The 14,805-nt window shown below is 39.2% G+C and overlaps 1 protein-coding gene across 4 annotated transcripts; it reads right to left on the bottom strand.

Annotated features, from left to right (window-relative positions):
* Positions 1-1,223: 1,223 nt before the first annotated feature.
* LOC137947812 (homeobox-leucine zipper protein ANTHOCYANINLESS 2) lies at positions 1,224-7,255 on the bottom strand. 4 transcript variants are annotated; one of them, XM_068793599.1, is made up of 11 exons: positions 7,075-7,255; positions 6,429-6,890; positions 5,893-6,343; positions 5,576-5,784; positions 5,322-5,439; positions 4,544-5,215; positions 4,229-4,330; positions 3,925-4,137; positions 2,861-3,041; positions 2,394-2,764; positions 1,224-2,030 (listed from the first exon to the last, which is right to left on the bottom strand). In XM_068793599.1, exons 3-11 carry the CDS (start codon positions 6,049-6,051, stop codon positions 1,650-1,652), a joined length of 2,406 nt encoding a protein of 801 aa, XP_068649700.1. In that variant the 5' UTR covers positions 6,052-6,343; positions 6,429-6,890; positions 7,075-7,255; the 3' UTR covers positions 1,224-1,649. The 4 variants fall into 4 exon arrangements, with proteins under 4 accessions (XP_068649700.1, XP_068649701.1, XP_068649702.1 ...); XM_068793600.1 differs by having other exon boundaries at positions 6,593-6,890; XM_068793601.1 differs by having other exon boundaries at positions 6,599-6,890.
* Between the last annotated feature and the right edge of the window lie 7,550 nt (positions 7,256-14,805).

The raw sequence follows: 14,805 nt of genomic DNA, 5'->3' as shown, positions 1-14,805 counted from the left end.
GTTCTCCTTTCCTTAGGATTTAGGGTTCTCTTTTATTTTATCTTTTCTATTCTAAAATGTATAAATACAATTCTTAGTCAATACAAAGGTATGGATCGGTTCCATCAAATTGAAGAGAACAAATGAGGTCAACTTTCAACTTTTAGAAACAACTACGTGTTCACATTAAATCGGCATTAATCAGAATCAGCTTCTCACTCATTTTGGGTTACATTTTGCTCTGTGTGCCGTTTATTACTAGGTTTAGGGATCAGCAGAGAGGACCAAAGACTGAGCTCGGTGTCGGGATGCCGAGGCTCAGGTACCAATCGTCGGTAGTGGCGATAACAGGGAAGAGAGAGAAGAGAAAAAAAATATCAGATCATAAGCTCTGATACCATATAGAACAATGATAAAAAGAATATCATTGATACATGTATTTATAGTTACAAAATAATAAAATAATCTACGTTACTGTAGATCATCTTGATCTCTATCAATATTTATCCTCTTTATTTTAAATTATATAAATACTACACTTAATTAATACAAATTTGCGTTCAAATTAAATCAACATTAATCAGAAGCAACTTCTCAATCACTTTGGGTTCTCTTTGCCTCCCTCTGGTGTTCTTTGTTCGGTTTAGTGTTTAAAGTTTTCAGCATTCCATGTGGAAGATAGAAGAGAACAAACGAGGTCAAAGAGAACCAGGGAGCACCCGTCGAAGCTGACTGGTAAACCGAACCAATTTTACATGGCAAAAGTCAAGCGAGCAACTGACTGATTGACTGACTCACTGACGTCACGACCCCACTCCACTCCCACCTCCCCTTTTTAGGCTCCATCCGCTGAAACGTTTACCATCTAATTAAAAAAAAAATACATGGGAGGATCCACGTGAATTATCAGACCCCCACACCCTTTTACCCTCTTCTCCTCTACTTTTCCATTTAATTACCAAATACCCCCTCGAATAACAAAAAACAAAACCCGAGACCAAGGGAGCATCTGACACATCCACGAGTCATCCATTCACAGGACACGCAACTGTCTATGTACCAAATGCATTTAATCACCCCTGTGTCAGACCTGAACCCGCATTAAATGCTAGATGCCTCCGCCAACGAAGCGCCCTCTCATCACCGCCACACGTTATTTTACTTTTACCATGGCAGTGAAAACATTAATTTTTTTTAACAAGTTAGAAATGATTAATAAAGATATGTGGAGAGAGAGAGAGAGATGAAGCACACCAAAATAAATAAATTAAAAAAAAAAACAGGAAAATAACACAAATCCTACATTCTTGATAGATAATTCGGACAATCTTTGAAATCTCCGCGGGAAAATGAGTCAATACCCGAACCACCACCCTTGCTGGGTGTTAAAGGGACAGCACATATCGCGAGCCTCTCGTCTCGTCTGCGTCTCGTCTCCGTCTAACTTTCCGCCTTACCACCCAGCAAGGATTCTACGCGCGGTTCGTTCTTGACTCCCCACCCCCGTTGCGAAGATCTCTCAAACCCCCCTCCTCCCACCTTGCCTTTGGTTTTACCCTCTTCCTCCTTCCATTATTTTCTTTTTCTTCGAACCAGAGATTTTTTTATTATTTTTGCATCTGCCACGAATGAGCTTCGTCATCAAATCTTCTCTCCTCTGACCAACCTTCTCAGCTTTCACACTGAAGGGCGGCTTTGATCTTCTGGACCGTGCAAGAGATTAGATTATTTACTGTCTCAACCGACTCGATGGTCAGCTTTGCCGTCGGCAGACTGTTCACTAGGATCTGAAACGCCACCGTCAGCAGCGACCCTCGAACTCTAGGGGGCCCGTTGTTGTTGCTGTTACTCTGATGGAGTCCACGGCATCCAGGTCCATCGGGAACTATAGCGAACCCTGACGGAAGCAATGCCACGCATGCTGAATCGCCTCCGTTCATCACGACATGCATGGCCGGAATGTCCACCGGCGCGTACACCACCAACGAACCCGCTGCATCGATGCACGTCTCTTGTAGTATCAGCATGCTGCTCTGGTTCGCGTTCAATGCCTGCGCATCCATGAATAAGTTAAAATCAGAACACCTTTCGAAATAACAAAAATGGCTTTCTGACAAAATAAGAACCCAACAACGGGCAAGAAAGCTGAATCAAGCTAAGTCCCTGACGTCAACGATGGGGAAGGGAGAGAGTGTGTCGCTCTGTAAAACCAAAAAGGGCTTCCACCTCCGCCTCCGGAGACGGTAAGTGGTAGAGCTCAGAAAGGTCGACAAAGAACATAACACGCCATGTCCTTGTCCTTTCTCGAAAAGATGGGACATTTCATAATTCATATCCTTTCATGCATATGTTTACTAGATGATGATGACAATTACGAAGAAAAACAAAAATAAAGGAAAAAGTGAAAAGCTTACGCTAGCTCGGAGGAGGGACACGCAGTTGCCTTGATCCTGGCCTTTGGCTATGTGGGCCATTTCCTGCATGGGGCCGCCGTTGGAGAGTATATCCCATTCGCTTCGGAGCCTCTCGTCGCGAAGGAAATCGAAAAGTCGCTGAGGCGAGACGGGCAGCCAGACGGAGGTGGCGGCACTAAGCACAACACCGGGTGGCTCTCCAGGATCGTCCACACTCTTCCTCGTCATTACTCGCACGTCTTCGTCAACATTCCCAGTACAGATCTTGTTCCACTTGTGAACTGTTGAGGCGCACACCCCGGCGCAGAAGTTATCCGTCATCCTCTGAGCCAACTTCAGCATACTCCGACGACCACTCGGCGTAATCGCCGCTGCAACGTACACCCTCGTCAGCTGCCTTCTGCTAAAAGCATAACTCGTATATAAAAAAAACGCCAATCACAGAATCACAGTTTAGAATTAAATACCTGTGGTCTGATCGCCCCTGGTGGGAACCGTCGAGGACATTAAAATAGCTAGGCATTCGCACTGACGTTGGAGGGTGGCCACCCATCTTTGCGCCCCGAAGCCCATCCCCGAACATAGCAGCGGCCGGTACAGATGATGCACCGAGCTTTCGTCGTACTCTGCGTGCTCAACCCAGGTAACCTGCGCAAACAGACCGTTGTAAGATGTGGCATCCAACGTCCGCTAACCTGTTCATCCGTTGAATACGCTATTTGACACAACAAAACCACCTCCATGCAGAATATTACAGGAGTAAGCTCCCACCCAGATCGATTCAAATCACCGCTCTGGGCTCGAGAGAACGGTCACACCCATCTAATTGAATATAAAATTTATAGTTTCCTGAAGCAAGATTGCTAGCCGGAAGACATTGAAGAGTCCAAATAGGAATGATTAAATATTGGTAACAAGTCATCTTTCCACAATAGACTGTCGGATCAAGGATTTTAAACATTTTCGAAGAAGGCATCTTCTTGGAAGAAGAAGCGTAATTACAAACCAGTTAATGATAAAATACACGCGGAAGAAGAAGATTACGAGGCCTACACAAAAATCAACGAAGTCGAGAGTGTTCAAGGAGCGGAAAACAAGGAGTAGAGGCTTCCAATAATAAATAAAAGAAGAGAAACCCTCGTTTACATACAGGCAAGAAATAGATTTGATCTTGATTAAATAAGAACAGCTACTGACTGCAGTATTAACAGACAACTAGACGAGACTGCCATTAAGGAAGAAGAAGCATCTAATGGATAAAAAAACGTAAAAGTCCACGGCCTCTACACGCTTCGAAGAAACTTGAAGCTAGAGATCTATCAGCAACCTAGAAATAGTAACCCGCTTCGTCTGACTGAAAATTTGTTGGGTTCCTCAGATGTAGACACAAACATTAATCCTGGGAGAATGAGCTCAGTATGCTTGGGAACCAGTTTGGGCATTTCAGTGAATAAAAGGGGGTAAAGTAGCTTAAAACTAATTTGTTTAATTTTAAGCAAGAACCAAATCAAGTGAAGAAAGAGGCGCTTGCCTTCGAGTAGCCGTTGGGCATGTCTTGCACCACACATCCGGAAGGGAGTCTCCTACAGTACATATATGGAAATCCGCCGGGGTTTTCCCTGACACCGTCGATGGAGACGTCAACAACCGCCCAAACACCCTCGGCGTGCTGCTTGCAGAACCTGAGGAAGTTCACCTCACGGATTGGAACCAGTGGGGATAGAACCTGCAGCTCGGCGTGCATCTGCGCAATGGCAAGCATAGATGTTAATCAATCTGTCGCTAAGCCCTAGTGAAGTCATTGGGCAATTGGGCCTCTGTAAGGTTAAACTTACAAGTTGCAGAGCTCCGTTTCTAGTGCCACCCATACCATTGGATATCACATCAGTCGTTGATGTCCTCGCAATCATACAAGGGAACATTTCTGACCAACGACCCTGAAACGATAAAAAACAAGCAACAAGGAAAAGCAATAATCTTGGCATCATCCGCAAGCTAGGGTCTTCCAAAAAAGTAAAAGAGAGTGAGGATTCCAATACCGGATACATCAAATTAAAAGAATAACGAGAAAATAATCTCTTTGGAAAGGGAAAATAGAAGTGAACAAGACTGAGATGAACTCTGCAGCGGCGAAAAAGAGGCTTGCTTACCGCATCCATCAGTGTTTCCACCAAGGCGAGGCTGTTGATGATTACCATCCCGGTTTCTTTTGTGGCTTCAGTCACATAACCGACCGGTTTGGTTCCGATGCATCGGGGAAAAGCTTGCAGATATTGTTCATAGTTTAATGTCTCTTTCCCTCCTTCCAAGCTAGGAATCCAAAGAGGCTCACCAGTTTGAGCCATCTTAACCAACTCATCCATGGCAGCCAATGCTAGTTCTAGTAACATTGTTCTCTCATATCCCATCACATTCGATGGCCTAGATGGCGGGACTGCATGCAGAGAAGTCGAAACCGCGCTGGGAAAATCAGAAACGGAAGTTAACACAGATGAAACAGCATTCAGGCCGCCAAATCCGTTGCTTCCAACAGCCAGCTCCAGTGAAGAGTTCGGCATTGGGTGGACGGAGGAGGTCAAGGAAGAGATCGGTCTACCCAAGAATTTCCCTGCCAGGGCGCAAACTCGATCTAGCTCGTCCTTCAGGCGGGCATTTTCTATCCTAAGATGTTGCTCTTCCAGAGACACTTCACCAAGCATCGCAGGCCCGCCACAGTTGTTGCAGATAGGATTCCTCATCGCGTCCCTAATCGACATGTTTTCCGCTCGAAGCTTGTCGTTCTCTTGACGTAGTATTGAATTCTCATGGCGCTCAAGCTGCGTCTGCCAGTTCGTACGAAAACAAACATCAATTGCGTCTTACAGTCATCTCAACAAATTAATTAATTAATTTCTAAAAGATTTTGAAATACAGTATAAACGAACTTGCCTTCATCTGGGTACGGCGATTCTGAAACCAAAACTTAACTTGCCTGCTTTCTAAGCAAAGCCTCCTACTAAGTTCTAGTCTTTGCTTCTCATCTGGATGGGGGCACTCCTTGAAGAGTCTGCACGCCGTGAACGATAAGGATTAAAGAACATATATTTCATCAGCCAAAAAGGAAGGGGAATAAAAGACATCATAATACTCTGCAAATAGAGAAAGAGAGAGAGAGAGAGAGAGAGAGAGAAAGAGAGATTTACGATTCCAGCTCTTGGATTTGCTGTGGGGTATGGCGATGATATCTCTTCTTCCTCGGAGGATTATCAGCGTCCTGGTCATCGCCAGATCCACCTTCCAAGTTGTCGCTTCCAGATCTGCTCTCGTACTCGTCTTCCTTATTTCTGCCGGGTTGAGTTTCAAAATCTCCACCAACTCGACCCATTTCACCCGGACCTTCTATACTAGTTTGCTGCAGAAAAATCGAAGGGATCGAAAAGTACAAAATCCAGACATGTATCAGCCCACACCACAGCGGAAGAAACAATAATTAAGAGGAAATGAAAGAAAGACATCATACTAGAGCAAGAGAGAGGCCAGGGGAGTTGAACATGGATTTTGCAATGCCTGGAGAGACGAGACGTGGCTGCGCAAGAGCACCGGCAGGCATGTTGCTATAAGATATATCGGCCACGACTCTTGCACCACCAGTATTATCAAGAAAACCCCCAAAACTCATCAAAGTAAATGGCCTTCAGATCTTCGCTTCCTTTTCCTTTCTGCCTCACTGTGATCCTTTCCGCAGCTTAGCCTCACTCAGATCTCTCCAGTATGACCTAGAAATCATCACCCACCCCATCACAAGCACCAAAACAGCATTTATTGGCCCTTATTCCCCAGTCTACTCTCAATTCACCAGAAAAACAATAAGCCCCTTTTGCCCAAGGAGTCTACACTAGCACACGACGAGAAATACAAACGCAACAAACAAACAATATGATCCCGAACAATGAAAAAGGAACCCCAGAAGCCTGGTAAGAAAAGGAAAAACGATTACAAAAGACGCAGAGAAACAAAATGATAGAAATGGAGAGAACAGCGGAGGCAAAAGCATACAAGACAAGCGTATATGAACAAATGCCTCCAACTCCCTCTCGGAGAAAAGAAAGAGAAAGAAGGCAAGCAAACCCCCTCACAGCCGAAAGAAGATTGCTGGCACTTGGTTCTCTCTCCCTCTCCTCTACAGAAACCCTATAAAAGCAGAAGTTAAAGACAGAAACCCTTGCTTTCTTTCTCCTCTCTCCTCTGCATGCCACACAACAGCAGCACTACCTCGCCAAAGCTCTGGTCAGACCGCTCCCAAATACAGGAAGAGAAAACGCTATAAAATGGCAGGTGGAGGAAAAGGTGCAGATAAAAGCATGGGTGGACTCGTCGAAGCCTTACAAAAACTAAATACCAAGAGAAAAAGCGTCGGTTGACCCTCTCGCCTTTTGTGAAATCGAAACCCTCAAAAAGGTTTTCTGGAAAGCTGCTGAAAAGCAGTCCTGGCCTAGCATCCTTTTTGTTCTGATTTACCTGTGGTAAAAAGAACACATGAGTATAAAAAGAAACAAGGAAAACCGCGCTCAGATCCGTGGATCTTTCTTCCTTGTTTTTTCCAATCTTAAAAAAAAAAAAAAAACGTCGGGATCTGTAATCCAAGATAATACAAAACAAGATAAAAAACCAGAAAACTAAAAAATGTCTGTAGCTGACTTACAAACGAATGCTTTGGAGGGAAATTATAGTCTCATTAAAACACCCTAAACCTCATCCGGCGGAAATCTCCGGCTCCTTCCCTTTTTCCGGTCCGCTCACCCAGATTCTCAACGGAACACTCTTCTCTGTTCGACCGGAATTTGGTACAAAGGCTTTGTGCTTCAAGGGCTTCTTCCTCAAAAACTCACTGCCTGGAATGATTCCAGTGTAGCAGGCGACGCCGCGCCTCGCTGTTAAATGGACAGTAAAAATCGAATTGACCAATATACCCTGCAAGGAGTATTAATTACTTATTTTACATTCTTTGCTGTCCGAAATCCCTCCCATGAGTTTTCCAGAAAATCCATTTGTCTTTTCGCGTAATTTATCGCGATAAATTATCTCGGTAAACTTTAAAGCCAGCTATTTCCCGCGAGTGTCAGGTGAAAATGAGGCGGCACTAGTCTGTCTTCCTAAAAATGGACGGCAACGCGAGAAATTGAAAAACGCTCTCGCAGGGGTGTTCTCGGGTTAGAAATTAGAATCGCGAGAGGCGCGCTTATGGGGATTGTGCTTCGCGTCCCGTGACTGGGACCCACGTTAACCTGCCATATTTGACGAGTTGGATCAGATTTTGCATACCCGAGTCCACTTGTAAAGAGAAATTCTATATTTTTTGGTCCGGGCTGAATCGTCAGGGTTTAAGGTTTAGGGTATTCCAAACCCTAAACAGTAAACTCTCGACCCTAAACCCTAATCCCTAAATTTCTTACATTAAACTAGCGAATTCGAATCTAATCTAACTCAATCAATTTAACTTGAATTTTCGTGTATCTAAATTGAATTCTCGGTTCAAGTCGAAAAAACCCTAGATAATAAAAATTATCAATTATGACTTCTCATTAAGATGCTCCCATCTTCAATTCCTCATAAAACATGCTCAAAATCGATATGATGAAAATTAAAGTTTGTAAACTGATAACAGTTAGAATTTTTAGGGTTATCGGATTTATTATTTATTATTTTTAGGCTTTGGTAACCCTTTTTAATTATAAACGGATAAGTATTTTTTGCTATTTATTTTTGTTCGAATTAGGATTTTTTATAGGTTATATGGTATTTCATTTCGAACAGACAATTAAGTGGTTAGTTAATTGTTTACACTTATATATATGAGATTATTGATAGGGGAGTCAACAATTAAATGCATCAATAATATGTTTAGATAATCATAAAACTTGTAAAATAACATCAAAATATACATAGCTAACTTATTTTTTTTTTCTAAATGCCCTCTAAAGTTCAATTATCGATCACATTTAAGACAAAATAAAACATCAAACAATCTCTACTGAGGGTATCAACCATATTAAATGTCATGGTAATTAGGTATTACTTATTTTTAATTATATTTATTCTATTTAATAATAAAAATAGATAGTGACGAGGTAGTCCTGCCTCATTCTTTACTCATACTTCATTAGTGAGTTGATGAAACGAGTAAAATAAATGTTATCATACCTACAAGGATAAAAGTAATGTCCTTCTAATACATAATGCATAAGAAGGACAGTTAAAAGTGCAAAGAGGAGTGGAATAAGAGTGAAGGGAAAAGGAGAGAAGTAAAGTAGAGGAAGAGAGGGAGATAGAGAGAGAGAGATAGAAGGGAAAGAGAAAAGGGGAAAGGTGAAAAGATAGAAGAGGTGTTAGGGCATGAATTTTAGAGGGAAAATAGAGGCAAGAGAGGCTTTGGAAAAGACTTGACTGGTTTTTATTCATACAATACCCCTATTTATACTTTTCTCACTACATTATTTGGAAATTTTCTCAATTAATTAGGATTCCCTTAGTATATAGGAAATATTACATAATTTAAAGAGAAATTCTAGGAAACTACTAAATCAAATGAAATCCTATATCTAGAATCTTTCAAAAACAGGAAAGTAGAACTTATAGATATATTTTAAGAAGAGGAAAGTAAGACTTCTTTGGTAAGCCTCTTGAGATTCTAGATTTACCCTTGAGTTGTCTTCCAATGTAAAAATCGCTTTTTACACTTCAGGCTCCACATCTCTCATGCACGTGCTTCACTTGCTAATTTCCTAGGTGATGCCCTTTATTCTTCCTTGTTCTCTTGTAAGTGGTGTCCTTCTTGCTTCTTGTCTTAGGTTTTTTTTATGGAAATTGAATATTCTATCAAATTAGAACTTAGGTGAGGAATATGAATAGTGTATAAAAATTTTGTCGAATAATAAAACTTAATGTATACGTGTTAAGAAATTCAAAGATGGAGTGTTGTGTGGAAAAAAAAATATCACATTCATAAGTGTTAAGAAAAGTGATTGGGTTAGGAGGTTTAATAGGTCTTCTAAGTGCCTAGTCATTCTGAAATAGAATTGGGTTCAACCCAACAGTGACATCAAAGCAAGATGTGTCTATGGGTCAAATCCCAAATTGCACTCCCCATGTTACTTGTGTGATGTGGGCTCCAGTAGGTGGAAGTCTCAAACCCGTTGTGTGCTTTACTGAGAGTTTGTACCTGTCTCAAACCCATCCTGTGTATACCTCAATGCAAAAGAGAGTGTTGAGAGTGAAAAAGTTTCGTATTTAAAAGTGTTAACAAAAGTGATTTGGTTATTGAATTGAACAATAATCGAGCTCAAATCAACAAAGAGATTTGTGTGTTAGGCCCCATGGTACAAACAAAGAGGGGGTGGATAAGTTTGTATTCTTTGCTACTAAATTTAAGCTCTTTTCTTTGTTAAACCTATATGTAAGCCTCGTTTTGAAAATCAACATCCAATGGAAATGAAATCACCACTTAATGCACACTTAAGTTTTTATAGTGATTTACAACTCAAATTTAAGTTGTTAAATCTACTTCAAAAGTGTTTCAACTTTGGAGTTGAATCCACTATATCAAGATAACCACATATGCTGATCACATCTTTGCTCACAAAAGACTTTTACAACAACACACTGGATTACATAAGCCTAATTCCAATAAAAGATTTTGAAGCAACTTCTAGGATACAAAAGCCTAAACTCTTACAAGGATTTTCAACACATCAACTACAACTATAAAGGCTTTCCCAAGGAATTGAGTTGAAGTTGTGGGTTTTCCTACAAAAGGTTTAGTCTAGTACATGCAGAAGTTGCTTGTTTACAATTTAGCATCAGTATAGTACCTCTCAAATAGGATGATTTAAAAATATAAGGCCTTACAAGAAAATATACCCATTATGCGTCCATTGGCACAAGATATGCAAATTTGGTAGAACCTCCTCGTGAAGATCCTATCTTTCCGTTAAAAAGTGCAAGGAGGAGTTGAAAGAGAGATGTTAAAAGGGTTGAAATAAGAGAGAAGGTAAGAGACGGAGGCAAACTAGAGGGAGAAAGGCAAATAGAGAGATAGTTACTAGAAAAAGAGAGAAGAAGAGAGGAGAGTGCTAGGCATGAATTGGAGTGAGTGGAGAAAGAGTGAGAAAATTAAATTAAATTAAATAAGGGTTTAGGCAATAGTAGATTTTCTGTAGCTTAACCCTTTCTTTTTTATTGCTTTTCAAATACCTTCAAAATAAGAAACTCCTAGTTTAACTATGACTTAAATAACACTTTGCTAGGACTCTAGGACTCCATGACTTCTCTAACTTTAGAAATTACAACTGTTGAAATTTTGGAAAAGAAAAATATTTCACTAACTTGTTGTAATTTGATTACAATGGCTCTCTATTTATAAAAAAAGAAACAAGTAGAATCCAATTACAATTAAACTACCCTTGTCCCAATTACACCCAAAGTCTAATACTTCAAGATAAGTCATAACATAATTAAACAACTGAACATATATAGAAGACTAATATAACTCAAACACCTATAAACTAAACATCTTCTGTAGACCTCCTTCCAATAGGACTCTTGTTAGACTCCACCATAATAATTCTGGCTTTGTGAGTTTTTATTGTGAGAATCATATAAGACTCTTCCATATCTACTCTTTAACAACAACAAATAGAAAATATCATTAGAATAGGAAACTAAGACTCCTAAAAAAAATAATTTTATTCTAAACATGACTTTCTAAATTAAGACCTTATTTGATTGATTATTGACTTTTAAATAAGAAAATGACCAAAATACTCTTGGAGGCTGCCTCTCTTGAATATCCAAAATTTTCCTCTTAGCTTTCCAAAATTGACCCTTTAGCTCTCCCTTGACATGTCCTTGCATGTTTATAAATTAACCAAAGTGCCCTCCTAATCCAATTATAAAATTGGATTTCGTCATTCCATCCCTCCTAGAAGTTCAACCTTGTCCTCAAAGTTGAAGCAGTGGGAAGCCACTATAAGAATGTGTTTGCAAGCTTGACATTTGTATCTTCCTATGGGCCATGAGACTCCACTTTTTGTTGCTTCTTGACATGAGGAATTTGTATTGGTTGTTGTGCTAAGCTGAGTTGGTGCCTCATGAGCTTAAGGTTCAAGTCTTTGTCCAGCCAAGCTTTGTCAAGACTAACAACTTTGTGGCCTTGGATGAACTGATGGAATGCTTAGAGTTGTTTAGCAATGGAAGACTAACTGGTTGGGTCATCCTTAATTTTTGACATAGGGGAGTTAAGCTTAACTTTCCTTGGTTGTCAGGGTTTAGAACATGACCTTTTATAGCTTCTGATATAGATATCTCTCAAAATACAGGTCAAAATATCAAATGACTTCTTGTTCTAGAAAGTAGATTAAAGATATTTCATTTGGTATATAATTGTATATGTAAAAGCTCTCACCAGATTGAAATATAGAAGTTAAGAATGCTTGAATAAGAGAGAAGGGAAAAGAGAGATGCACAGTAGAGGGAGTCCCCTTAAATGTCTTTGCATTTTAAAAAAATTACCCATGTGCCCTCCTACTCTTATTAAGAAATTGGATTCTATCAAAATTAAATTGATTTAAAGTTCAAGTTCCGTTTTCAAACTCAAATAAAATATTTTAAAATAAGCCCATAAAATACTTAATTTTAAAATAACATCACAAGTAATTTTCTAAACTCTATTCAATTATAGGATTCATCACTTAGAGATGTGCTTAGTGGTGATAAAAAGAAGAGCAAAGAAGTTAGAGCGAAAGAGAAGACGACAAGTTGGAGTAGACGAGTTGATAGAGAGGGAAAAGAAAGTGAGAGAAGGATGGAGAGGAAGCAAACTTGTAGGGAGATCTTCCTAGGGCTTAGTTAGGTTAGCTTCTCCGTTCTTCTTATTTTGTAATAACTGTCCTTGAATAATTAAAAATCTGGCCTCAAGCATAACGAAGAAAAATAAGGGACAAGTAATTAGTAAAGACATTACATTAATCTCTTTAAAAACCCCCTCAAGTTGGTGGTGCAAAAACGTCGAAAACATCAAGCTAAGAGCACAAATAATAAAGGGGACCAGCTGCAACTATCTTTGTAAGATATTTTACAAATGATTATATGATGGAATATAATGCATGCTAATAAATTTAAAATGTAGTTTTTGACTAGTAAAGTGATGATCAATCTCAATGTATTTTGTCATCTCATGGAACACTAGATTTAAAACAACATGAATAGTTACTTGATTATCACAATGGAGTTACATAAGAGACTTAATTGGGAAATCTATCCATTTCTGTGAGCAATAATTACAACCATAACATTTCACTAATTGTTTGTGTCGTAGCTTTATATCTCGCCTTAGTATTGGATCTGACAATCACATTCTATTTCTTGTTGCATCAAGTCACTAAATTTCTACCAACCATGGTACAAAAACCAAAGGTAGATTTTCTATTATCAAGTGACTCTACCCAGTCTACATATGAAAATCCTTCAGTATTAAAATGAGAACAATTCTTACACACAAATACTCCTCCTTGTGTGATCATGACTGATGTCTTAGGAGCTTCAACTTTCATCTCTAGTGACTTAGGATTTCAAAGAATTATTGCAAATATATCATCGAAAGGTTTTGCAAAGGAACTTCAAATTTGTATTTTGGTAGCCTCAAGCTATGGCTAATAGATTGGCAAGGCAGATATCCCCTACCAATTCTTCTCTTTGCCTTTCTTGCACTACAGTGTATGTAAAGTATGACTGGGCTAACTTCCACTCTTGCAAAATGCCTCTGAACTGAGCAAAACATTGATTGAGTTTGTCTTCATTCTTAGTAGTGTACCTAGCCTCTAAAACATCATAGAACCTTTGGAGGCTATCATAAATAGAACAAAGTTTGACACAAGTTTCCAAATGTACCACATTGTTAGCCACAAACTTTTCGATACTATTAATCAGTCAATTGATCACCAATGTATCCTCTTTCAGCCTTTTTTTTAGCTGAGATTTTCCTCATTAAGGGGGAAGGAGACTTAATGAGATTATCATCCTAATCCCATGTAATAAGAAATCTTTTGATAGATTGTGACATGGAAAGATAATTTGAGACACTTTTTAATGAAATTGTTGTAATCCTAAAAAACTCATGAGAATGAGAGGAATTTTTAGACATATTTAATGTTGACATTGACATAAGGAAATAACTCAATTGAATATCAAAGAGTCAACTTGTAATAGAGCAAGGACACACACAAAGAAGTATTGTATTGTAGAAGTCAAGGTACGTACAACAAACCCATGCATGTAAGAAAGTACAATGCAGGAATCAAGATATCCTAATAACAGCCAATAATCAATTATAGGATATGTTTTAAACCACATGTGGATGGGTAACTTGTGTCAAAAATATTAAGAACTTTAACTCAATCAATCAATGAGGATGGGCAATATGACCGAATTTGCCAAACCCTAAAATAGGGTTTCAACACACAAAAGGAGATATAACTTCCTGACTATAAATAGGTTCAATGAGCTGTTCAAGAGGAGTTTTCAAAACTCCTATGGTCATGCAAAACAAACAAATATAGACTAGTTAGGCCAAGTCTAGCTAACCTTAACTAAGCCCTAGGAAGCAAACTCATGGGAAAGCTTCCTAGGGCTTAGTTAGAGTTAGCTAAATAAATGTATTTAAATTTTTTAGATGGTAGGGATTTATGTCTAAAGAAGTCTAGTGTAGGACAGAAAAAGTAGGAGAACAGAAGAGGAGAAGAAGTGAAGAAGAAAAAAGAAGAGAAGGCTTGAAAGGAGAGCTCAAGCACTAAGGTAGAGGATTTCACACACACAAGGATAGCTTGTTATGTGAGCTTTGCGCCTTAATTCATATTTATAGATGAGGGTTAGAAACTCTATTACAAGTGAAAGAAAAGAGATTTAAAGTCCTACAAAATTACAAGTTGTGTCACTCATCTATATAATTACAAGATATGGCACTAATGCTTCTTAACGCACTCCTTCAAGATGGTGCAAACACATTAAATCTTCCCAACTTAGAGAAAGTGGATGAGAGAGGTCATGTTGCAATAGCCTTTGTGAAAATATCTACCAATTGATTTTTTTAAAGGAATGTATTGCATGGATATGATAACAACTTGTAATTTTCCTCAAACAAAATGATAATCTATCTCAATGTGTTTTGTTCTTTTTATGGAATACTAGATTGGCTGCAATGTGAATTTCTGCTTGATTGTCTTAGTGCAGTTGCATGGGTTTGGTTAATTGAACCCAAGTTCCGCTTGATTGCATAGTGAAGTTGCATGGGTTAGGTTAATTGAACCCAAGTTCTGAAATTAATGATTTAAGCCATAATAGCTCACTTACTGCATGTACCATGACCATGTACTTTGCCTCA

The sequence above is a fragment of the Aristolochia californica genome, unplaced genomic scaffold (assembly GCF_029961685.1).
Source record: "Aristolochia californica isolate CCGP_79_NKW_82.1479 unplaced genomic scaffold, dmAriCali1.0.hap1 SCAF_13, whole genome shotgun sequence".
Classification (NCBI taxonomy): domain Eukaryota; kingdom Viridiplantae; phylum Streptophyta; class Magnoliopsida; order Piperales; family Aristolochiaceae; genus Aristolochia; species Aristolochia californica.
Note: the sequence above shows the minus strand (reverse complement) of the source record. Positions and strands in the feature narration are given on the sequence as shown.

Bases quoted from the DNA above. Each gene is read 5' to 3' on its own strand.
- LOC137947812 (XM_068793599.1), bottom strand. From the start codon at position 6,051: ATGAGTTTTGGGGGTTTTCTTGATAATACTGGTGGTGCAAGAGTCGTG. The intron at 5,440-5,575 runs GTAAATCTCTCT...CACGGCGTGCAG, and splicing joins CAAATCCAAGAGCTGGAATC to ACTCTTCAAGGAGTGCCCCC. The intron at 2,765-2,860 runs GTATTTAATTCT...TGTACGTTGCAG, and splicing joins CAGGGGCGATCAGACCACAG to CGGCGATTACGCCGAGTGGT.